At 36.6% G+C, this 23,234-nt stretch overlaps 5 protein-coding genes across 9 annotated transcripts; 3 read left to right on the top strand and 2 right to left on the bottom strand.

Moving 5' to 3' along the window:
- Nucleotides 1-189: 189 nt before the first annotated feature.
- Nucleotides 190-1,062, bottom strand: LOC111788711 (thioredoxin-like). Its single transcript, XM_023669164.1, has 2 exons — nt 787-1,062; nt 190-667 (listed from the first exon to the last, which is right to left on the bottom strand). The coding sequence occupies exons 1-2, from the start codon at nt 1,025-1,027 to the stop codon at nt 348-350; spliced, it is 561 nt and encodes a 186-aa protein (XP_023524932.1). The 5' UTR covers nt 1,028-1,062; the 3' UTR covers nt 190-347.
- Nucleotides 1,063-4,666: 3,604 nt separating this feature from the next.
- On the top strand, nt 4,667-5,976 carry LOC111781030 (transcription factor MYB52-like). The gene is made up of 2 exons (XM_023661429.1): nt 4,667-4,883; nt 5,252-5,976. Exons 1-2 carry the CDS (start codon nt 4,709-4,711, stop codon nt 5,929-5,931), a joined length of 855 nt encoding a protein of 284 aa, XP_023517197.1. The 5' UTR covers nt 4,667-4,708; the 3' UTR covers nt 5,932-5,976.
- A 2,755-nt stretch (nt 5,977-8,731) lies between these two features.
- LOC111791069 (probable protein phosphatase 2C 11) lies at nt 8,732-13,245 on the top strand. Of its 2 annotated transcripts, none has more exons than XM_023672272.1 (8): nt 8,732-9,018; nt 9,938-10,080; nt 10,313-10,411; nt 10,500-10,658; nt 10,781-10,867; nt 11,158-11,249; nt 11,720-11,791; nt 12,792-13,245. In XM_023672272.1, the coding sequence occupies exons 1-8, from the start codon at nt 8,972-8,974 to the stop codon at nt 12,918-12,920; spliced, it is 828 nt and encodes a 275-aa protein (XP_023528040.1). In that variant the 5' UTR covers nt 8,732-8,971; the 3' UTR covers nt 12,921-13,245. The 2 variants fall into 2 exon arrangements, with proteins under 2 accessions (XP_023528040.1, XP_023528031.1); XM_023672263.1 differs by lacking the exon at nt 8,732-9,018 and adding an exon at nt 9,047-9,584.
- A 1,275-nt stretch (nt 13,246-14,520) lies between these two features.
- LOC111788870 (chaperone protein dnaJ 10-like) lies at nt 14,521-19,154 on the top strand. Of its 4 annotated transcripts, none has more exons than XM_023669434.1 (11): nt 14,780-14,884; nt 15,013-15,072; nt 15,215-15,297; nt 15,450-15,603; nt 16,278-16,407; nt 16,670-16,828; nt 16,937-17,115; nt 17,330-17,410; nt 17,702-17,842; nt 18,424-18,529; nt 19,065-19,154. In XM_023669434.1, the coding sequence occupies exons 1-10, from the start codon at nt 14,798-14,800 to the stop codon at nt 18,502-18,504; spliced, it is 1,155 nt and encodes a 384-aa protein (XP_023525202.1). In that variant the 5' UTR covers nt 14,780-14,797; the 3' UTR covers nt 18,505-18,529; nt 19,065-19,154. The 4 variants fall into 4 exon arrangements, with proteins under 4 accessions (XP_023525226.1, XP_023525217.1, XP_023525202.1 ...); XM_023669442.1 differs by lacking the exon at nt 19,065-19,154 and adding an exon at nt 18,860-18,936; XM_023669458.1 differs by lacking the exon at nt 19,065-19,154 and having other exon boundaries at nt 14,521-14,884; nt 17,705-17,842; nt 18,424-18,708.
- Nucleotides 18,805-22,944, bottom strand: LOC111788896 (F-box protein SKP2A-like). Its single transcript, XM_023669469.1, has 5 exons — nt 22,844-22,944; nt 21,882-22,170; nt 20,903-21,251; nt 20,688-20,829; nt 18,805-19,577 (listed from the first exon to the last, which is right to left on the bottom strand). Exons 2-5 carry the CDS (start codon nt 22,040-22,042, stop codon nt 19,213-19,215), a joined length of 1,017 nt encoding a protein of 338 aa, XP_023525237.1. The 5' UTR covers nt 22,043-22,170; nt 22,844-22,944; the 3' UTR covers nt 18,805-19,212.
- Nucleotides 22,945-23,234: the final 290 nt, after the last annotated feature.

The following is a 23,234-nucleotide window of genomic DNA, read 5'->3' as shown; positions in this document are numbered from 1 at the left end:
TTTAACTTGAATTTGATCATTGATGATTATTAGAGAAAATTTCATCAATTTTCTTTTAGCTACAGCAGCTTTTTGTCCATGAATCACTTTATATAAACTTGAACTTGGTCACAAATTCTTCTCAATTCTATAAACAGGTAATAGATTTCCGCCAAGAATGAAAAAAATGGGCACAAAAGTTTCAAATTCACAAACTCAAACAGAGAATTAAAGAAGAGATTCTTGATGAAACGATTATGAGTTTTCCAATTTTTACACAACATGATGATGATATTCATATACAAGATGAACAACAAGAAGAAGAGGAAGAAGAAGATTCGAAAACCATCTCTAATGAATGGGATTCTTCAAACCTCGAGATACTTATCAATGGAGGCGGACAAGGTGGATTTGGGTACAGCCCCAATGACGCCCTCTCTCTTCTGTCCATTCTTGAAGAACAGAACTGTGGGAATGCTTCTAATCCCATATTTCGAGGCTACATTTGGGCTGGCGTCTGTATTGAGCTTCAAACACACGATTTTCCCTGCATAATCCTGCGCCAATTCCCTAATCACTGGCTCAATCATCTTGCACGGTCCACACCACGGCGCCCAAAATTCCACCAGCACCGTCTTTTCACTCTCCACCACCAACTCATTCCAGCTCGACTCTGTAACCTCCTTCACTGCAATTTACGAGAAAAACAGAGTCGAATTTCTAAACCCTAGAAGGCGGAGAAACGAGATTGTTTGATTGTGTAAAACAAAAATTGTTATACCGAGAAGATTAGATCGGGTGACTAACCGTCGTCAACGGCGCCGCGAGCTTTACAGGTGACGGAGCGGGATTTGCCGAAAGTGGAGACGGAGGTGGAAGGAGAGAAGGACTTGAATCGCGCCGTGGAAGTGGGGAATTTGTTGAAGCGTTGAAGGGAGAGAGTTGGCTTTTGGTGGAAAGTGGAAGAGAATGGGTGAGATTTGGGGATGGAAGTGGTGCCATACATGGCGGCGGCGGTGCTCAGTTGTATACAGTTGTCGAGCGCCATTGGTGATGGATAAAGCTTTTAGGGCAACTGGGAGCTNTTCTCTGCTTCATTATCATTGAACCTAATGATTTTTTAGTTGATTCTTTTTTTTTTTTTTTTGGGAAGTTTGAAATTAGGGTTTTAAGAAATTTGGAGAAATTAAAAAAAAAAAGAAAAAAAAAAGGATATTTTGGGAATGTTTGTGGTGTGAAATGAAGGCACTTGTTGGTAAAATTTGTGGATATAAAAGCACTCTTTGTTTGCTCCACTCAATATTTTCTCGGGTGAATCTCTAGTATTAAATATCTCGGGAAACGAAACATTTATTACAAGTGTCTGGAAAACTCTCACTAGTAATACGCTTTAAAATCGCGAGGCTGACGACTATACGTAACGAGTTAAACTGGACAATATCTACTAGTGGTGAACTTAGGCTATTACACTGAGTTTCTCATTGATCTCGAATCACTGAATCAATGTCTTTTTCTTAATAAACATGTATAAATTTTCCGCTCTCTGATTGAACTTGATAAAGTTGTTGCATTGATCTTTTCTGAGAAACCAAGTCGTTGGGGAATTGAGACATTGATTGGGTTTTCTAGAGTATTAGAACAGGAGGTAGAGATAAAAACGACATCTTATGAGTAACACTAGCAAAAATATTACGCCTTACAGATAATTACCATTTATATATATATACCTAGTTAGTTAGTCGGTCGTTGACAAGTTTCTTGATTTAGCTGTTGGACCTTTTAATTTGAGGTTGTTGTATAAATATCTAACCTTTTCCAGCATCATTCACGGTTGGAATACCTAAAATCTAAGTCGGGATGAATGTACGATAGCTCATACATGTCTAGAAGGTATATTAACGAGTCTGTGTAGTGAACTCTTATACACGTGCATGAACCATGCATAGAGAAGTACTATACATCTAATCATATCTAAAAATGACCGTAGAATTCAAGGACAATAATGAATTTAGGTCCCAATAGTCATGATACATGTATGTGAGTGAATTTTTCAATCATAATAATATGAAATTACTTACCGAGTATTTTTAAATAATAATTTTTTTTTTTTTTTTTATGCAAAGGCAAAGGACCACTGGTCGGATGACGACTTTTGTTGTGGAAGCCATAAATGGATACTGTCACAACCCGACTCAACCCAAATAATGTCAACTTAAATCTAATCTCCTACACAAATTAATTAACTTAATTTCTATATCTAATCTCCTATTAACGAACGTTCAATAAAACACGAGATTAGAACAATTCAAATCTTTACACATTTTATTTGACAATATATATCGTAATCAACCAGACAATACTAACCAACCACTTTATCTAACGTGTTTATGTTTGTGTGTGTATATATATATATATATATATATATATATATATCAACAAACTCGTAGTGTGACAATTCAAATCTACGACCATAAAAGAATGAATATTTGTGAACTATCAGTTGAGCTATGTTCATCTTGACCATATAATATATAAATCGAATAAACTATTTTAAAATTTAAATAAGAAACTTTATTATAATTTCGTTTATTTTTTGAATTAATTAATAGTTGTAATGTTGCTTACTCCTAACAGAAAAAAAAAAATAAAAAAAAAAATAAAAAAAGCAAATTTAAATACATAAGTAATTAATTCTTATGGGTTACTTCAGCCATTTGTCGGATAACACGTCAACATATAAGAACAAGTCCTATAGCTGTGCTTTCTTACAATTCATTTCACATCTTATTTATATATATATATATATATATATATATATATATATATATATATTATCTCGATCCTTCGACGTCTACGTAATTACTACAACGTTATTTACTCGTTTTTAGATATTTTGAAGGTCGGAAAATTGGTCGTATAATCGTATAAACGAACGATACTGAAGCTTATACGTTAGTTCATGTTTATTTAATTTGCTACGTATCTATTTACTAGGGTCCGTTCTTGACCTACCGAAGACGTAGGATTATTCGAGTTTAATTATTTATTAGTCTATGAGAGAACACGGTGTAAACGTAAAAAACACTTCACTTTCAATATTTGTTTCTTTAGCTTGTTGGAAGGAAGAAGTTTATAAGTTTTGACAAATTACTAATGAAATAAATTATTTAATAACGTTCGTTGAACTTAAGAGATAAACTAAAAATAATGGTTTTACTATGTTTCGAGACGTTTTGAGAGTGTCAACGATAATTTGGCAAACCACTTAGACATTAGTTAATTAAACAATGAAATTATATACGAAAAATGCTACCTGCAAGATAATTTTTTTTCACACGAGAAATTTACCTTCTTCGACGAATATTTATATATGACTCTCTTATTTTCGAGAATCAGATTAGAAGACGGGCATGAACCCATGAGATCAGGGAAAGGGTTGGTCTCGGTCGAGCCTGACCAAGGAACTTTGAGTTTCAACCCTCGTTTTCCTACTCTCTTATGTTTGATGGCTCAACGTTTTTTCATGCTTTGATCTGTTTTAGTTCGTGTATATATATATATTTCATATTAAACTAAGGTCGTTAATTTTAATTTTAAGCTGAAATGTCGTCATGATTTAACAATATAATAATAATAATTATTATTATTAATAATAAGGTGATGGTGTAATTTGAAGTTTCAATAAAGATTGCCTCCATTTTAAGTGTGCACCTGCCTACATAGTCAAAAACAACTGCGCCATGATGACTCCAAGAGCTTTATTAATGGACATACCAAAAATATATCAACCCTAAACCATATAAATTCATATTCCTCCAACCAACAAACATTAAATCGCGACACATATTTTAGTCGCATGCATGAAAATAATAATAATAATAATAATAACTGTAACAGCCGAAACCCACTATTAGTAAATATTATTTGTATTCGTTCGTTACGTATCGGTGTCAACCTCACGATTTTAAAACGTGTATGCTAGGACGATGATGTGAGATCTTATAATAACAAGCAACATGACGAATTATAATCCAAAGTTCAATTTATACACTGTGATATGTGGTTGAAAAAAAAGGTAAATATCTAAAGTACGTATCCAAGTCATTGCACTAGGAGAGATTTCGTTTTAAGTTAAAAACCGAAAGCTTTCCTCTTAGTTTGAAGTACGTATCTTATGGGTATTTGGAAAAGTCTAGATTTTTGAATTTATATCGAACAATTATCGTTGTTGGATGAAAGTCCCACATCCGCTAATTTAGGGAATAATCAAGGAATACTATCTTAATTGGTATTGTTGGACGAACACAACTCTCTACAATGGTATGATATTGCTTTGGGCTTCCCCGAAAGGCCTCATACCAATGGAGAGTGTCCACTTTGAGCATTAGCTTTGGGCTTCCCGATCATTCCCTAAATTAGCCGACGTGGGACTTTCATCATCTAACAGGTACGAGGTGTGGTGGGACTTTCATCATCCAACATACCATTGTAGAGAGGGGTGAAAGAGATATATTGGGACGAATTTTGAAGTTTTTGAGACGAAATTATGATTATAAATATAAATATATAAAGGTATATAAAAGAATGTCGTGTGAAAGCAACAAAAGTGACTGGCTATCCACAGCCGTGTCTTAAACCAACCCCACTTTGCTTTAATACTGTGTGTTGCTATTAATTTCTTATATGTGTTTTATATTCTCCTCCATTAGCTAGGGTTCTAAGATCTTTGATGATGATGATGATGAAGGACTCTGGCCTGGATCATCATGTTGATTATGAGTATAAGTCTTCTTGTTCAAGAGGCCATTGGAGGCCTGCTGAAGATGAAAAGCTTCGTCAATTGGTTGACAAATATGGTGCCCAGAATTGGAACTCCATTGCTCAAAAACTTCAAGGCAGATCAGGTACTTAATTATCATCTCATCATCTCATCATCTCATATCTTTGATTTGTTTTTTTGATTCTCAATTCAAGTTGCAAAAACTTTGGTGGGTTTCGGTTCTTTTCTCGAATCTTTCGACCGATCATGAATTCATTTGCGTTTGTAGTGATTGAAACGAACGATTGAAGTCATCTGATGTTTTAGAGCGAGAGAACGATCTATGAACTTTGAGATGATAATTAGTGTAACGTAAAGGTTTTATTTTGAAAAGGGTTCAATTTTGAATTTGCTTATCTCGATTTCATTTGAAGATCAATGAATTTTGATGGGGTTTTTGCGTGTTCGGTATTGATGTTAATTTAATAGACTTTTTGTTTGGATTTTTGTTAGGAAAGAGCTGTAGATTGAGATGGTTTAATCAACTCGATCCTAGAATTATTAGAAAGCCGTTTAGTGAAGAAGAAGAGGAAAGACTTTTGGCGGCTCATCAAATACATGGAAACAAATGGTCACTTATAGCTAGATTGTTTCCTGGTCGGACGGATAATGCTGTGAAGAATCATTGGCATGTTATAATGGCTAGAAAACAAAGAGAACGATCCAAGCTTTGTGGGAGCAAGAGAACTTTCCAGGAATTTTCAGCTTCTAACTTTCCCGGGAACCAAACAGAATCTTTAGGTACTTACAACATCAACGACAACAACAATAGTTTCCTCGAACTCCAAAACTCCCACAAAGATGGAACGGTCTGGAATTTCAGACACTACTTGAAAGGTTCAATCGATAATAACATTCCCATTCTTCATGATACTTATCATAAGTTAAGAACTCCCTCATCAGCTCGAGTTTGCTATCCAAATCATAATATTCCCTTTGGGGTTTATGAGTTTGGTAGCAATAGTGAAGTGATCAAGAGAGAATTAGCATTTGTGAACTTCATCGCCAACACTGATCGTCATCGTCATTGTCATCATCGTCTTCTTCACGATCAAGAACGACAAGAAGATGAATCTCTTACAGACAAGGATGTTCCTTTCATAGATTTCCTCGGAGTCGGAGTTTCTTCATAGATCAAATATATTTCTTCTAACAAATTACTTATTACATAATTTGATCTTCCTCTGTAAAAATTATTAAACGTAGTTGTATCTTTGACAAATTTATTAAACCCTCCTTTCGTTATCTCTAATGATCAATTTTAATGCATATATAATGATCTAACGAGAGTATATACGTATATACTCACAAACATGACCCATAAAGTGAGATTTTCGGTTGATGATTTAATAATCTAACATGATATTAGAGCACGAGATCTCGAGTTTAAACCATTGTAATGTCAGGTTGATCGGTGATTTAATCTTAATACTCTCGATGTAATAAAATTAGGTAATAGAAGCTTCTAGGTTCGATGGTTGAGAGATATGACATTAGTATAAAGTGTCGATATCGATATTAGTAGATTTAGAGACAGCCCATCAATATGGTTGCAAGAAACTTATAACAAACTTCATCTATTCAAGCTAACTCCTTTACTCGAGAGTAGTACGACCAGATCAATAAATCTCCGACATATATTTCGATAATAGTATAATCTAAGTCCTCGATGAATTGTTATTATATTCATACGCTCGAGATGGGTTATTGCTATTGAAAATTCCACATCGAAAGAGACGTGGATATTTAACCGATAAGCTTTGATTGTTAAAAGTCTCGTGTCGTGGATGACTTTTTAGGGTTTTGTTTGATTAATTTATTCTTTGTCATCATAATTTCAATAACCAAAAACCAAACAAGTGGTGAAAAAACGACATCTAAACTTCCAACATTTTTCTTGTATATCCTGTCTTGTTTTTTTTTCTTTTACCCAAAAACCCTCCAACTCCCAAGATTTTAATTTCTCCATTTAATTGTAATATCTTATTGATTTCATATATGAAAGTCTTTTAAATATATAGATTTAATGCAATAAGTTCGAAAATTATCTGATTTAGGTTAAGAAAATCTTCCGACCTTAATAATTAATTCGTAAATTTATTCTTCTTCGATTTCTCAAAACCCTAAAATTCAAACCCATTTTATTTATAATTATAAAACTCGGTTGGATAACATTTTCATTCTTAATTTCGTTTAATTGTGAAATAATTTATGAGGTGTTCATACACCATTTTCGTTCATATATTAATAGTAAAGAGCTATGTTTTTTTTAAATATTTTTAAAAAAATTATAAAAAACTTTTAAAATATTTTTATTAATTTAGTTTTTTTTTTTTTTGGTATATTCTCTCACCAATTATTTGTTGATGTGGGGAAGAACATGACCTTAATTTTGTCACTTACCTAATCAAGAACACAACTAACAGCTCTTTTAGTCGTCAACCCGAGTTCATAAAGTTTGTTTTTTTCTTTATCAAACATCGTCATTTAAGCATTTGGAGGCTGTCGGTGCTACTTCTAACCTACCTTTATAATTTAGATATTGTTTGTTTTAGCCTATTACGTATTGCCGTTAGTTTCACGGTTTTAAAATATGTTTGTTAGAGAGAGGTTTCTATATGCATGGGACCTAATGTCTTGCTGGTATACTACCTTGTGTCTTGTCTGCCTCTTATATATTTTGTTACAAATGGTATTAGAGTCAAACACTGGGAGTATGTCAAGCACATTTTAAAACCTTGAGAGAAAACCCAAAAGTGAAAAATCCGAGAAAGGATAATATCTACTAGTGATGGACTTGAGTTGTTACCTAAGTACTTTAAAATGTTTTTGTTTTATTTAGAAAATCATTCAAACTAATTTGATACGATATTAAAGGTAAACATTAATTTGTTCGAGCAAATTGTAGACAACAGTGGCCACTGCCCCATCAATGGTTGTTGTTGGATGAAAATTTATATCATAATGTAACAATCCAGATCCACCGCTAGTAGACATTGTCGTCTTTGGGCTTTCCCTTTCGGGCTTCCCCTCAAGGTTTTAAAACGCGTATGCTAGGGGAAGGTTTCCACACCCTTTATAAACGGTGGTTTGTTCTCCTTCTCAACCAATGTGAGACATCACACATAAAAACACTGAACTTTGGTCGTATCGTTGTGGTGGTGGTGGTGAACGGAGCTGGTTACGCCAACTGCAGAGCTCTAGCGAGTGCAAAAGTGTACAAATCCGGCAAATTGAGTTGGACCAAAATCACCCGACGAAGCACGCTCGATGTCACAGTTGCACTCTTACGACAACGAAACAACGATTGTGCAACACTTATTCTAACCCAGCGAACAAGTTAGCAGTGAGAAATTTAGAATTTGTGGACAATGTTGGCGTATGCTCGAAACTTGGGTCACATTTGTGAGAAATATTTTAGTAAACGTGAGTGAAGAAATACATTTGAAAACAATTTGAAACAATGGAAGAAAGTAAGGTTAAGAAAGTACATCATAGCTTAAAATATCATATAACTCAAGCTAGAAAGAATTGACGACTAGTCCCATTTTCGTATAGTACATTTGAGAGAATTTTAGTGAGTGTAGACATGATTTTAGTGACTGGTCATACACCCGGTGTTAACATAACATGAAATAGTAAAGACCTATTTAAAATGAAAGTATGTAAAAGGGGTTTAGAATTGACATGCGATCATGGACAATATATCATGGACGAACACGACCGAGATATTTGACATGCAGCTATAGGCAACACGTCTTAGATAAACATGACCCTCACACTAAAATTAAAATTATTTTATAAAAAAATAAAATGGAAAAATGAATAGTATTTTTATTAATTAAGAAACTAATTTTCTGGTTTTATTAGGAAAAGACTTCCAAATAAGAAATATTCCACGGTGTTATTGGGCAGCTTCCGCCTAAACTTCGTTACCCAACTAAACTAAATCGACTATTTCTCTTTCTTTGCTTTCGTCTAGCCGTAGGAGCATCAGCGCCGCCGTTTACCGCCGCCGCCGCTGTTACAAAGTCCAACTCTTCCACGGAGGAAACTCTGTTTCCTCTACCCTCTCCCTCTTCTCCCCCGCTTGGGGATGCCGATCAAGAGACCACTCTACAACCGCCTGAACCATCTTCCTCTCCACCACCGCCGGTAGTTTCAGAAATTATAATGTTCTCGAGGGATTCCAACGTTCTATTCAGTGGCGGCGGTATCAGGTCTTTGATTTTTTTCTTATTCACTGCCATGACTTCTCATCTTGCATGCATAAATTCAATGGTGTTTTCTGCTGTTAATCTCTCGATTGTGATTTTCTTTTTTCCTTCCTTCTCCCGCCCTTGTTTTTTGATCTACTTCCTATTAAAGGATCGTTTATGGTGTTGGACCGTTGGATTGGTCTATTCAAGCTTCTTACTGGTTGTATTGTATTGATGATTCTCGTGATATTCCTTATCTGGATGCAGACACCGAGTCACAGATTTTTATGTTCATTTTTGGAATTTTCCTTGTTTGTAGAGGGAGATGTATATATCTAGGCGGATTGTTCCTTTGGCTTCAGTAAATGAGCGTTGAAATGAAGAAACTAATGGATTTTTTATTTGACCTGTTCTTTTTGTACTAGACTTTGCTGTTAAGAGTGGTCCAGATTACCTGCCATTGCATGGATGGTGGACCTGAGTTTTTGGTTTAACTTCCTGCTTTCGCAATATGATTCCATTCGACACTTTTTTTTTTTTTTTTTGAAACTTGAAGCAATCAATGTGCGATGGCAGCGTTCTTAAAGGTGGTCAAAGGGCCCATTATCTCTTGGGTGTGATTTTGAGTTGCCCTTGTGAATGGATTTTTCAGCCATTCATCATTTAGCTTCTTTAATCTTCTTTAGTTCTATGCGTTTGATGGTTTGGTTGCGAGGCGAATCTAGACGTTCAATATCCGATTCAGTAATTGTATTTCTGTGCAGAATTGAAATTTAGCTCCCATGAATCTCATGGTTTCCGTGATCTGAAGGAAATAATAAGCATAAAAGAGACATTTGGCTAAAATAATTTTTTCTTCTTTTGGTAATTTTATTACAATGTGAAGTGTTGGAAGCGGTGAAACTTGCACATCCAATCATATTCTCTTCTGTACTCTCAGTTTTCTCCATGGAAATCATACTGGAAAGTTTAGCTATGGCTATTCTAGTTTCAAGGGTAAAAGGGCATCAATGGAGGACTTCTACGAAACTAGAATTTCTGAAGTCGATGGGCAGATGGTCGCTTTTTTTGGTGTTTTTGATGGTAAGACCTAGTATTTCTTTGCAATTCTATATCATTTACTTGCCAGATTGAATCAGGGGATTGATTTACATCTGGGTTCTTCTAAAAATTGTTTCTATATGTAAGTCATCATTTTACAGCATTTAACTTGATGCACTTCATTTAAGAACTCTCCTTATAAGATTCCCAAGTTGTCCAGTGTGATGCATGGACGCTCGTTCTTTTCTCCAGTTTAATAGACACTGTGATGTAGGTCATGGAGGTTCCAGAACAGCTGAATATCTTAAGCGCAATCTTTTCAAGAACCTAAGTAGCCATCCAGACTTTATCAAAGACACAAAGACAGCTATTAGTAAGAAGTTATAATTTGTGTCTATGATTTCATGTTTTCTTTTTGCCTTGCTAGTGGAGCATAAACTAAGAAAATACTTATTTTGCAGCTGAGGTTTTTAGACAGACGGATGCAGACTATATTAATGAAGAGAGAGGTCAGCAGAAAGATGCCGGGTCAACTGCATCAACTGCTGTCCTGTTAGGGGATCGTCTCCTTGTTGCTAATGTTGGGGATTCGAGAGTAGTCGCGTCTAGAGCTGGTTCAGGTTGCTTATTCTTTTTTCTGTCAATAGTAGGAAGTATTGAAAATGAAGATTTGTTGGAATCAAAGGATATGTTGCAATTTCTTGGGCTATTAAGATGCAGAAACATTTCTTATTTCTTGCAGCTATTCCCCTCTCTATTGATCACAAGCCTGATCGATCAGATGAACGGCGAAGGATTGAAGATGCTGGAGGTTTCATTCTTTGGGCTGGTAAAATAAGATCTACACTTTATCTGCATCTAGGAGCTTGTTTTGGAGATTTTTTTTTTNATTTTTTTTTTTTTTTTTTTTGCTTTCATTTGTAGCCAGTATTAAATGTGAATCCTAACATTATCATGGTTAAATTGCAAATTTGTTCCCTATAGTTTCAAACCATAAGGACGTAATTCCATCTTTATCCACCATTATTATTTCCATAACAAACTTTAACAACTAGTTGAAACATACTCATCATGAAAGTTTGAATTGAAACTTTTAATTTGTTGCTTAACTTAATCCAGGAACTTGGAGGGTTGGTGGTATTCTAGCAGTTTCACGTGCCTTTGGAGATAAGCTACTCAAACGATACGTTGTTGCTGATCCCGAAATTAAGGTTGGGGAAGCTATCTTTTATTATATGAACTCGTAGTATACATTTATTCAGTCAAGCACAAGAGACTCATCGGTACAATTCGACTCTGTTCTTTATTTTGAATTTACATATGTTCATCGAATGTAAATGAAACTTTATCCTGAGCATTTTGCAAATGCTATGACCCTTGAATTAACCAAGCGGTCATTGTTTCAAAATCTTGTGTGGCTGCAGCTTGTATAGTTTCAGACTAGCTGACGTTGCATGTCGGTGTTAATGATCATATAGATGGGTAACCATATTTGAGGACACGATATGTTTAGTGTTAATGATCTATCATTCCAATCTTTAAAACTGTTAAACGTTAACCATAGCTCTGTTTTTTGAATATTTATCTTTTCCTTGTGCTCTTATATCTTCTGTAAATTTGGAATAGAACTTTTCACTATTTCTAGCTGCTCCTTTACACTGATTTTCATTCATTTGAATAGGAAGAAGAAATCCCCAGTGTAGACTTTATAATTATTGCAAGCGATGGACTTTGGAATGTCATATCAAATGAGGTGATTGATTCTTTAGATTACTTTGACTTTCTCTGTCTTGTTCTATTAGAGAGATTGATTATTCATTTATAAGATTTGTTCTTAGTTTGACCTTTGAATATGTGATAGTGCTATTTGGTGATCTTAAATCTGGGAATACTTGTCTGGGATTGGAAGGATTCAAGTCGTTTGGCTTTCTCCATTATTGATCAATTGACCAAAAGAAGAGACTGATATAGTCTGTCACGCACCCGTCTTCCTTGTCATAATCTTAGAAATCAACTACCCCACAACCTCCTGAAAAGGGGGCAGGGCGGCACAAACTACAAAAAAAAAAAAACAATAATAATAATAAAATAAAACCCGTAGGATAGTTGAAAATGGATAAGATTTGTTAGAAATAACGATTCTCCACAATGGTATGATATTGTCCACTTTGAGCCTAAGCTCTCATGGCTTTGCTTTAAGCTTCCCCAAAAGACCTCGTACTAATGGAGATGTATTCCTTACTTATAAACCCATGATCATTCCCTAAATTAGTCAACGTGATAAGATTTCCATTAACTTATCCCTTCAGAAGTCTTTGAGGGTATTAGCTGAGTTTGCTATTATGCAATTCCATGCTTGAGGTCAGCAGCACTGAGGTTCGGGGATTTGTACCTCTAATTCCATATGTCTAGACTAATTGAGTTATGCTAACCTTGGTGTCACAAGGTATAACTAGCTACTATAATTTTCTAGTTTTGGTAGACATTTATTCAAGTCGTACAACATTTAAACGAGCTTTTGAATCCTAATGTTCCTAGAAATGATGGCTATTTCATGTGATTAGTTGTCGTATGCATAAACTGTTTTAGAAAACATTAATCTTCGAAGGTTTGAAGCTAAAAAAGGAGGTCCTCCAGCTGATTCTCCCCTCTTATGGCAAATTGTTCTTAGTGGAGTCACAGGGATCTACACACAGAAAGCTCAAGTTAAACTAAATATTTTGTAAGTTTCATCTCTATTTTGTGCTTTGCAGGAAGCTGTATCATTAGTGCAACACATCCAAGATGCAGAAATGGCTTCAAGAAAACTCATTCAAGAAGCTTATGCACGAGGGAGTACCGACAACATTACGTGTGTCATCGTACAATTTGGTTTATCATAACTCAATACGATCCGATCAGACTTGTACAAATCAGCAAATTGCAGTTCTGTCCTACAAAATGTCTCGACGAACTAGAGTTACTGGTCTTAAGACCACAGGGCCTTGATCCTATAGCTTATTTATTTGTTGGTATTGAATCGAGTATGTAATTTGTGTTCAGAACGTTCCTGCTCCATCTGTGACTGCTTAAAGCATTGCCCTTTTGTGTATATGTTCCAAGTTTTGATTCAAACTCGTGTTACAGATGTTGTTTCACTTGTTTTTGTCACCCTGTATTATCATTCAGGTTAATCTTATGTTCTTTTTCGTGTGTGTTCGATCTTCATCGATGTACTCTTAGAGGTTTCACTTTCGTAAACATAATATTGTTATAAAAATTACTTATCAACTTATTTGCGTAAAGAAAGCTTACGTTCTTGTATTGGTACGTATTAATTCTAATATTTATAACTTTTTTTAAATTATAATAATTAAATGTGAGATCTCACGTTGATTGGAGGGAGGAACGAGTGTTGAGTCTCGTAAGGGATGGATCCCACGTCGGTTGGAGAGGGGAACATTTTTTATAGCGGTGTGGAAACCTCTCCCTAATAGACGCTTTTTAAAACCGTGAGGTTTATGGCGATACGTAACAGGATAACGGGGAAGCAAACAATATCTACTAGTGGTGGGTTGAGCGGCTACAAATGGCATCAAAGCCAGACACTGGAGATGGATTGCGAGATCATACATCGATTGGAGAGAGGAACGAGTACCAGCAAGGACGTTGGAGCCCGAAAGAGAGCAAACAATATCTACTAGTAGTGGGTTGAGCTGTTACAAACGGCATCAAAGCCAGACACTGGAGATGGATTCTGAGATCGTACATCGATTGGAGAGAGGAACAAGTACCAGCAAGGATGTTGGAGCCCGAAAGAGGGTAGATTATGAGATCTTATACCGATTGAAGAGGCGAACGAAGTATTCTTTAGAGTGATGTCAAAACCTCTTTCTAACAAACCCATTTTAAAAACTTTAAAGAGAATCTCCTAAAGGTCCAAAGAGACCGTATATATCTGCTAGTAGTGAACTTTTAAACTGTTATATTAAATTTGTAATTTAACTGCTATTGAATACCGAACACTGTCACATGCTACGACAAGAACAAAATTTAATTTGAATAATTTTTAGTGAATCCTTTATATTGATGAGATTAATGATAATAAAAAAAAAATAAAAAAATAAAAAAAAAAATCTATTTTTTGAAAATAAAATAATAAACTTGCACATAAATCATTAAAGCCGCCTGTTTTACAGCTCCATTGTCCTAATGAATCATTACGGCCGCCCATACGAGGCTGTAGGGGGACCCTCCTAAGTCAACCAATTATAAAATAAATATTCCCATTTCCAAGACTGCATCACAGTGGGCCAAGCCAAAAGCCCACTAAGAAAAGATAAAAGTAGCCCAGGCCCATAAAAAGAAGGCCCATATATACGGCCCAAAGTAATAGCCGACAAAGCAATACACGTGGCAATACGCAATAGGGCTACGAATCAGAAAGAGAAAGTTTGGCGCAGCGTCATAAGCAGTTTTCTCATGACAGTTGAAAAAAATACTGTTTTCTCCCGCGAAAAAGCAGTTTTTCTTTCATTAGTTTATTAGTGAAGAACTGGAAAGGCACGAGGAGAAGCTAGTGGGCGGTGGGGCGGGCGAGGCGCAGTGAAGCCCCTTCCCCCCTTCACAAATGGCCCTATCTCTCTCTCTCTCTCTCTCTCTCTCTCTCTCTCTCTCTCTTACTTTTCCCCCATTTTCTCTCCCTTCTCCTCATCTTTTCTACTCCCTCTCTTGGAGGATCTTGCTCTGCTGCAGATCCGTGATCTAGGACTGGACGAAAATGGTGAACGATACTGAGTATTATGATGTTCTCGGTGTTCGTCCTTCTGCTTCCGAGGAGGAGATACGTAAGGCTTATTATCTCAAGGTTGGAGGTTTTTTGATTGATTTTGTTTGAAGAAATTTGAGTTTCGTTTCTGTTTGGTTTTGGAAATAGGTAGACTGAGAATGTATTGGATTATTGGTTTGGAGTTTGAGTTAATTTTTCTTGTATAGGCGAAACAAGTCCATCCGGATAAGAATTTGAATGATCCTCAAGCTGCTGATAGGTTTCAGGCAAGTGTACTAAACTGGTTTTTATCGTGTTCTTTACCTTCTGCTGTTTATGTTTTGCTTAATGTGGAGCTTTTTCCTAGCGGCCGGAATTTTGTATTGCGTTACTTTTTGTTATGTGAAATAGTTTGATTACTTTTCGTAGGTGCTTGGTGAAGCTTATCAAGTTTTGAGTGATGCAGTCCAAAGAGAGGCATATGATAGGAATGGGAAGCACGGTATTACTAGGTTAGATCTCTTGGTGGAGAGGCATTAATTGATGTTGATTTTTTCTCTCTGGACTGTGTTGTGCTGTTTTTCTTTTTCTTCTTATTTATTTAGTATTATTATTTGATGATTTGCTGTTTTTCTCTTGACATTATTTGATTTGTTATGTCCAGGGAATCCATGCTTGACCCTACTGCTGTCTTTGCACTTCTATTTGGAAGTGAATTATTTGAGGACTACATCGGACATTTAGCGGTAGCATCAATGGCTTCATCTGAATTAGAGAGCGAAACTGGTAATCCAGAGAGACTTCATGATAAGTTGAAGGCAAGTATGCCTAATGGTGTTTACAAGTTACATAATATAGATTTTCTTTTTGTTGTGGGTTGCAAATCAAAACCAGGTAATTTTATCCACAAAGTTACAATTAGATTGACCTTGATAATATAGAATTGTTGTGCCTTCTCAACAAAAATTCAGATTGGCCAAGTTTTGCCTACCCTACCCAGATTATTGGCAACAAGCCAAGACAACCTTAAATAGGAAGTTTTCCATTTCAAGGCATACAAATAACACTGAAGACACTTTTGTATCTAGTCAGATCAAGCTTTTGCTACAACAGTTTAGTTGGTAACCAATCCTTCTCAAAACAACTTTTATGTGCATAAGCAATCATAGATAAGGAGGAATTCTGTTCCTTCTTCCCTCTCTCCCCCAAAACATTGTTTTCCCTTTTCTATTCCTTTTTGTGGTTAAAATTCTCTGGAACGTAATCTATCTTCATATTTGTTTCTCTCTCTTACACCTGTTTATCTCTTAAAATTTGAAAAGATGCCAATATCTTTGAGAAGATGTGATTTTCGATTCCCGCAAAATTAGCTCTTAACGTCAGACCCTTCCATGCTCCAACAAGGATGTATACTTACAGAATGTATCCTTTTGCTCAAGATTCACTCTCTAGACCATCTCCACGTCCCTGATATACAACTTATCTAATGTAGGCTGTCCAGAAAGAAAGAGAAGAAAAACTTGCACGTGTGCTTGAGGGTTTTCTTAATCAATATGTTCAAGGGGACAAAGATGGATTCTTACGGCATGCTGAATCTGAAGCCAAAAGACTTTCAAATGCGGGTAACAACAACCATGATTATGACATTGCAATTACTCTCTTCCTTTCCCGCCTTTTTCCTTCCAGATTTCATTAATTTCTAAATTTGACCGTTTCTTGTTGTGAGACTCGAATTCTTGTGTTTTTCTATGCAAGGATGTTATGTGCCTAGCCATGTGAAACGGCACCTTAATTAGTTTGGCATTTTCTTGAAAGCTTATTGATTCAGGTGCCTTCTTGTATTTATATTGATGATCCTCGTTTTTCCTCATTATGGACATGCAGCTTTTGGTGCTAGTATATTACACACTATAGGCTACATTTATTCAAGACAAGCAGCACAAGAGCTTGGAAAGAGAGCCATTTATCTTGGCGTGCCATTTGTGGCTGAATGGTTTCGCAACAAGGGACATTTTTGGAAGTCACAGATAACAGCTGCAAAAGGCAGGAAAATCTCAAGCTTACACTTCGTCCTCTGTTTCTCATCGATGATCGAGTATTCTTCTTTGATATTTTGCTACCTAATCAGATCAACAATTTATATGTATCCAGGTGCTTTCCAGTTGTTACAACTTCAAGATGATATTTCCCGGCAGTTTAAAATGGATGGTAGTGGCCCAGGAAATGATATTGAATCGCATATACGAGCGAATAAAGACACATTCCTGAATTCTTTGTGGAAGCTTAACGTAGTGGACATTGAACTGACTCTTGTAAATGTGTGCCAGATGGTGAGCTTTCTCTCTCTTTAATTTTGAAGTGAATATTTGGGAACTTATCGAAGTACCAGGGAAGTTAGGCGCACTTAATAATGATGCATTTGTTATTCCTAGGCAATTAAGACTTAGGAATAAGTATTTGGTGAATTGATACTTTTATACTGAAAAAAAAATATTCTTATTAGGCACAGATAATGAATTTTTTGTGGTCCAATTCATTCCCCAGGTCCTACGGGATAATACTGTTAAAAAGGAAGAACTAAAAGCCCGTGCTCTGGCAATGAAGATTCTTGGAAAGATATTCCAGGTTCAATATGAGATTAAGATTTGAGACACGTTCACCATTTTTGTTACTTTTCCATTATTAAAGTTTTTCTTGGTTTTACTAAAATCTCATTGATACCCCACAAGTTCTCCTTTTCTATATAAGGATCTAGTTGATGATGCCTTTTACTGGATATAGTGGCTCCTCTGTGATGTCAAAGTCACACAGTATAAGATGCCGGCATATTTTGCACTTTCTGATGTATTTTGAAGAAGGGTGATAATGTTCAGTTTTTAACGCCTGGTTATGAAAACTACTTCGTGTCCTTATCAGCAGGAGAAGCATGCACAAAATGGTGGAACGTCAAGAAAGAAAAGTGCTGCTGCAGTAGATGACGATGGAACGAGTTCAGAGAGCAGCGATGATGAGGATCCCCAGAGACCACTATCATATCGAACTCCTTTTCTTACTCAGGCAAGTGGATCACCTCTTCTCTCCCTACTCAAAACCTAAACTATCTTATTCCACATAATTGATGTCTAATATATTTGTTAAAAAAAAAAAAAATTCAAATAAGTTAACGTGTTGGATTTAAAATTAAAAGCTTGAAGAAGATTAGACATTTTTTAAGTTTAGAAACCTTTAAATGCTCTTTAAAGTTTAGAAATTTCATAAACTTGAAATTTCAAAACCAAAACCTGTAATTTAACCTTGAAATTATTGTGCAAAGTTTCAATTATCTAATTGAACCATAGTAACGTTAAAAAGAAAAAAAAGAAGATAAAAACAGTTGTCTTTTTTCCTCTTAGCTTAATACAAGAAAATGAAAACGAATTTGAAAGTAGACAAGTCTTCGCCATAGTGTTTTAACTCGTGCGACGTAGTTTTTATTATCATTTCAGATTGATTAAGACAATTCCTTGGACATACTCAGCACCTCACACTGTATGCAATCATTATAAACAGTTTGCTTAGTATTTGCTTGATATTTTGCACTCTTTGATGGGAAAATAGATCATGGTTGAAGTTTCTATATCATTATTCATGTCTTGCAGGGTATTGGTAGACTCTTCAGATGTCTCTGTAACCCAGCATTTGATGTGGAGGATGAAGAAATCGTGTATAAAAGCAAATGATGAATATATCCATTCATGCAAGAAGGTTTTTATCTCTCATCTTTCAACAAGCACACAGCCTTTAATTGTGTTGACAAATGTTGGGCTAAAATCAATGATCTTCCATGTTGTCACAAGTTGGCCACCATGTATAATCGACTTTACTCAAACTCTGTTAATAGTTCTTTATATCCATATAATATATACATACATAATTTTCTCCAATGAGTTGCAAGTGTAAAGCTTTAACTTTCTAATCGAGGATCCGCACACTGAACACAATGATTCAATATTCACTTTCATATGAAATGATATTGCAAATGAGGTATCAAATAAGCATGATGTATGATTTTGTTCTGAAAATAATCCTTCTCAGTTCCAACATTCACTAGAGAACAAGCCTCCAATTTTTATTTAGTCACAGCTTCCCTAACAGTAGCCTCGTGTCAAAAGGCGAGTATTTTTTTGCTTCACCAATTGTTGGGTGACCTGTTGCAGTTTTCTGTCCAAAAGTATACTTATGAAATTTATATATTTCAAGGCATTTCCACAACTAACCAAGCATGTCTCTAACAACGTAGGCTTGGCATAGAAATGTCCAACGGGGAAACAGATAGAACAAAGTCTTCATACGTTCCATCTCCCGTTCTTCAGAGGTACACATGTACATAACCAAACAAAAAAGTGTTGTTTCGTGAATAACATTACTCTCTAAGCTTCTTCCAGTGTTCAATGAGCCGGATGATGAAAAGCAGCAGTGCGGTGAGCTTGGACTGCACAAGCACAATGCACAGACATTAGATTTAGACAGCCACTCATGATGAGAGAATGGCGACCCGAGCAGGTGTGAAGAGCTGGAAACGAATCACAAACTGCCTGGACGGCGGGGGGAGTAAGAGCTGTGCATTGACTAATGTTAAGTGTTCGAAGTCCATCGTGATCGTTCTTGCATTTCCCAGGTGCCCATTTTGTAGGCTTGTTCTTTATGCTATGGGCCAAAGAGTACATAGCTCTGTCTGTTATGTTCTGACAGTAGTAGAGGCCAAGGGACCTCAGATGAGGGCACATATTTGCCAAAGCAATCACACTATTATCTGCAGATGAGGCAAAACGATCAACATTATTCAGCTACATGTAATAGACATTGTTTCCATTAGCCATAAACCAGTTCAACAACAGTTCGAGAGAAGAACAAAACAACCGCGTAATTTACACTCAAAAGAAGTTTCTGATGAGGCAGCTCATCTGATCACATAAACAGATCCAACTATGAAAAGCAACAGAAAGAAATGAAACAGATATACAAAGGTATAGAAAAAGAGTCCAACAGACTTCCAAGAGAAGCAAAGAAGCCATGATTTTGGTTAATCTATCAACTTCATGAAACTATTTGCTTGGCAATTGCAAAGCATAGTTACGCTAGCAAATATTGTCTGTTTTGGCCCGTTACGTATCGCCGTCAGCCTCGCGATTTTAAAACGTGTTTTCTAGGGAGAGGTTGCTACACACTTATAAAGAATGTTTCGTTCTCCTCTCCAACTGATGTGGGATCTCACAATCCACCCCTTTGGGTGCCAGTGTTCTCGCTGGCACATCACCCGATGTCTAGCTCTATACCATTTGTAACATCCCAAGCCTATTGCTAGCAGATATTGTCCATTTTGGCCCGTTACGTATCGTCGTCAGTCTCACAATTTTAAAACGTGTTTGCTAGAGAGAGGTTTCCCTACCCTTATAAGAAATGTTTCATTCTCCTCTCCAACCGATGCGGGATCTCACAATCCATCCCTCTTGGAGGCCCAAAATTCTCGCTGGCACAATGTTCGGTGTCTAGCTCTGATACCATTTATAACAGCTCAAGTTTACCACTAGCAGATATTGTCCAGTTTGGCCCATTACGTATCACCGTCAACCTCACGGTTTTAAAATGCATCAACTAGAAAGAGGTTTCCACACCCTTATAAGGAATGTTTTGTTCCCCCCCCAACCGATGTGAGATCTCATACAATTAGAGGTAGAAGTGATGAATATTTGACGCTAACAATACTCTTTGTAGGGCCAATGAAATTCGACTAGTTGAAATCTGTAATACACTAAAGCTTCAAAGTTCATTGATAAAGCCTCCATAAAGACATCATAAATCACACAGATATTATACTCAACCAAACAAAAACCACCTCTGATCAGTTCATCCAGAGATGTACCTGTAATTAGGACACAGCCACACAAATCTAAGCTTCTGAGATCAGGACATCCATACGCCAAACTCATCACACCCACATCACTCACATTCTCACACCATCCTAGATTTACAGACTGCAAATGATTACAGTATTGTCCGATAACCTGCACGAAAAACGACGGGGATTACACCAATCAACTTCATAACCGCTATACGCGCTTAATCTGTACATTGTACCTGCAATGCAGTGTCCGATGTAGCCTTGACGCAGCCACAAAGATTAAGAACTTTTAGCTTTCTGCAGTAACTGGCTAGATAAGCCAATGCAGTGTCACTAAATGAAGTACAGCCACTAATATTAAGCTTTTTAAGATCACGGCAACCATGAGCCAGAGCATACAAGGAACGATCACTGAGCTTGAAACTTTTTCTCAGGTCGAGGACCTGCAGATCGCGGCAGTAACTAGCAATGGTATCAACAGCATCATCTGCAAGCTGGGGTTTATCTTGGCGCAAGATTAAAGTTTGCAGTTTTGCAAATTTAGGAACAAGGGATAGGACCAAGTTGTTCATGTTCTTCTTGCACCTGAATAAGAAGTTCACACCAACTGACAATTAGCCATCAGACTTGCCAGGCATTCATCTTGATCAAACAAATTCACTAATAAAATACTTCTAACAAGTTCCAAGGTGATCATTAAGATATGTGTTATGATTATGATGTGCTTGGGCTTATTAGGTGTTTCATCCCTTTTTCTTGCAAGATTTTGAAACACATAACTCATCACATCATCTATCTCCCTTCCAATCCCACCAATTCTTCGTCGAAACTCTTGCGATTACGCGAGGAAATAGGTAATCTAAGTACTCATAGTTCATAAGTAAAGTACTAATAAAATCAGAAGAAACACACCAAATTCATCATATCATATGAAACTATAACAGAAGGAGAAAAATCAATATCAACCAGACACCCAACAAGTCAGAAGCCTGTAACGATACAAGATAATAGGCCTATAGTCAAATCAGAGGCTAAATGTAACTGTTGGGTTTTCCTTTTCGGGCTTCCCCTTGAGACTTTAAAACGTGTCGGCTAGTGAAAGGTTTCCACACCCTTTATAAGGATGTTCCGTTCTCCTCCCCAAGCACCGTCCACACTAAACGGTAAAGATTCAAAAGAAATAGAAAGGCGTTCAAGGCAGATAAGAACAAGTACCATGAGAGAGAGAGATGGAGGAGTCCAAAGCAAATAGCGTCCCTCCATCCACGACACACGCCTGAAGCCACAATAACAGTTCGATCATCAACAAGAGATATAATTTGCAAGAGGAGCTCCATAGGAATGTCCTTCCATCCGGCTATCACCCCACCGTCCATATTATAACTCCTTTAGCACCAAAGTCGATTCATTACTCTCTCAAACCACATCTTCACGCCCTCTGTCCTCAAAATGTCTTTACCAACCATTTCACTCAAAATTCCCACAATTTTCTCGCTTCTGCCGCCTGAGAGAAAGAAAGGCAAGATTATAACTCAACACAATAACCAGTAGAAGACATGCAAAAACCAGGTATCTTTGTATATGCAACCAACATAAAGGGCCAAGGCTGGTGCAGCCATGATCCCCAACTCCTTTCAAAGATCAAAGAAAAAACAGAAAACAGAGCGACCCAGTTCAAGAAATTACAGTTTCTGCTGCACAATGGTTGAAAACAAACTAAAACCCACAAAATTTACACAGAAAACAGAGCGACCCAGTTCAAGAAACTTCAGTTTCTGCTGCCCAATGGTCGAAAACAAACGAAGACCCACTAAATATAAACAGAAAACAGAGAGACCCACTTCAAGAAATTACAGTTTCTGCTGCCCAATGGTCGAAAACAAACGAAGACCCACAAAATATAAACAGAAAACAGAGCGACCCAGTTCAAGAAATTACAGTTTCTGCTGCCCAATGTTTGAAAACAAACAAAAACCCACAAAATTTACACAGAAAACCTCGATTATCAAAAGGGAAACAACAACACGAAATAAAAAGAAGACAGAGCGAAGAAAAAGGCAATCACAAGTACTAGAAAATTTAAAGAAAAAAAACGCCTAGGTGTCCAGTGATCAAAGCTTCAACACCCAGTATGTGTTATCTTACGATCAATCAAAAAGATTACAAGCTAGTAGTACCTCGGACCGCTTGCCTTAAGAATAAACGAAATTCGTCCAAACCAAAAGACACGAACGGGAGAGAGAAAGAGACAGAAGTGTTGGGGCTTGGAAGAGGGGGAGAGGGAAGATGAAGGGAGAAAAATCACGCCCGGTGGCAACAACGAGCAGTGCAAATTGCGCCACGTGGAAAGCATGATACGTGCGTGTGGAAATGGATTTTGGATTTTTGAGCCGGGCCCACTTCTTTTTGTGTAGGGACTATAAAAGGGTCCATAATTGAACTAAAAAAAAAAACTAAAAATCCAATTTTATTTTATTTTATATAATTTTATTTATATATTCGGGAAACAAAGTCTGCGGCTTGTGGAGAAGATTCTGCGCGCTTAAAACAGAAGCCGCAGCCGCAGCC

The sequence above is a fragment of the Cucurbita pepo genome, chromosome LG01 (assembly GCF_002806865.2).
Source record: "Cucurbita pepo subsp. pepo cultivar mu-cu-16 chromosome LG01, ASM280686v2, whole genome shotgun sequence".
In the NCBI taxonomy this organism is placed as follows: Eukaryota; Viridiplantae; Streptophyta; class Magnoliopsida; order Cucurbitales; family Cucurbitaceae; genus Cucurbita; species Cucurbita pepo.
The sequence above is the reverse complement of the archived record's forward strand: the minus strand, read 5'-3'. Positions and strand labels throughout refer to the sequence as shown.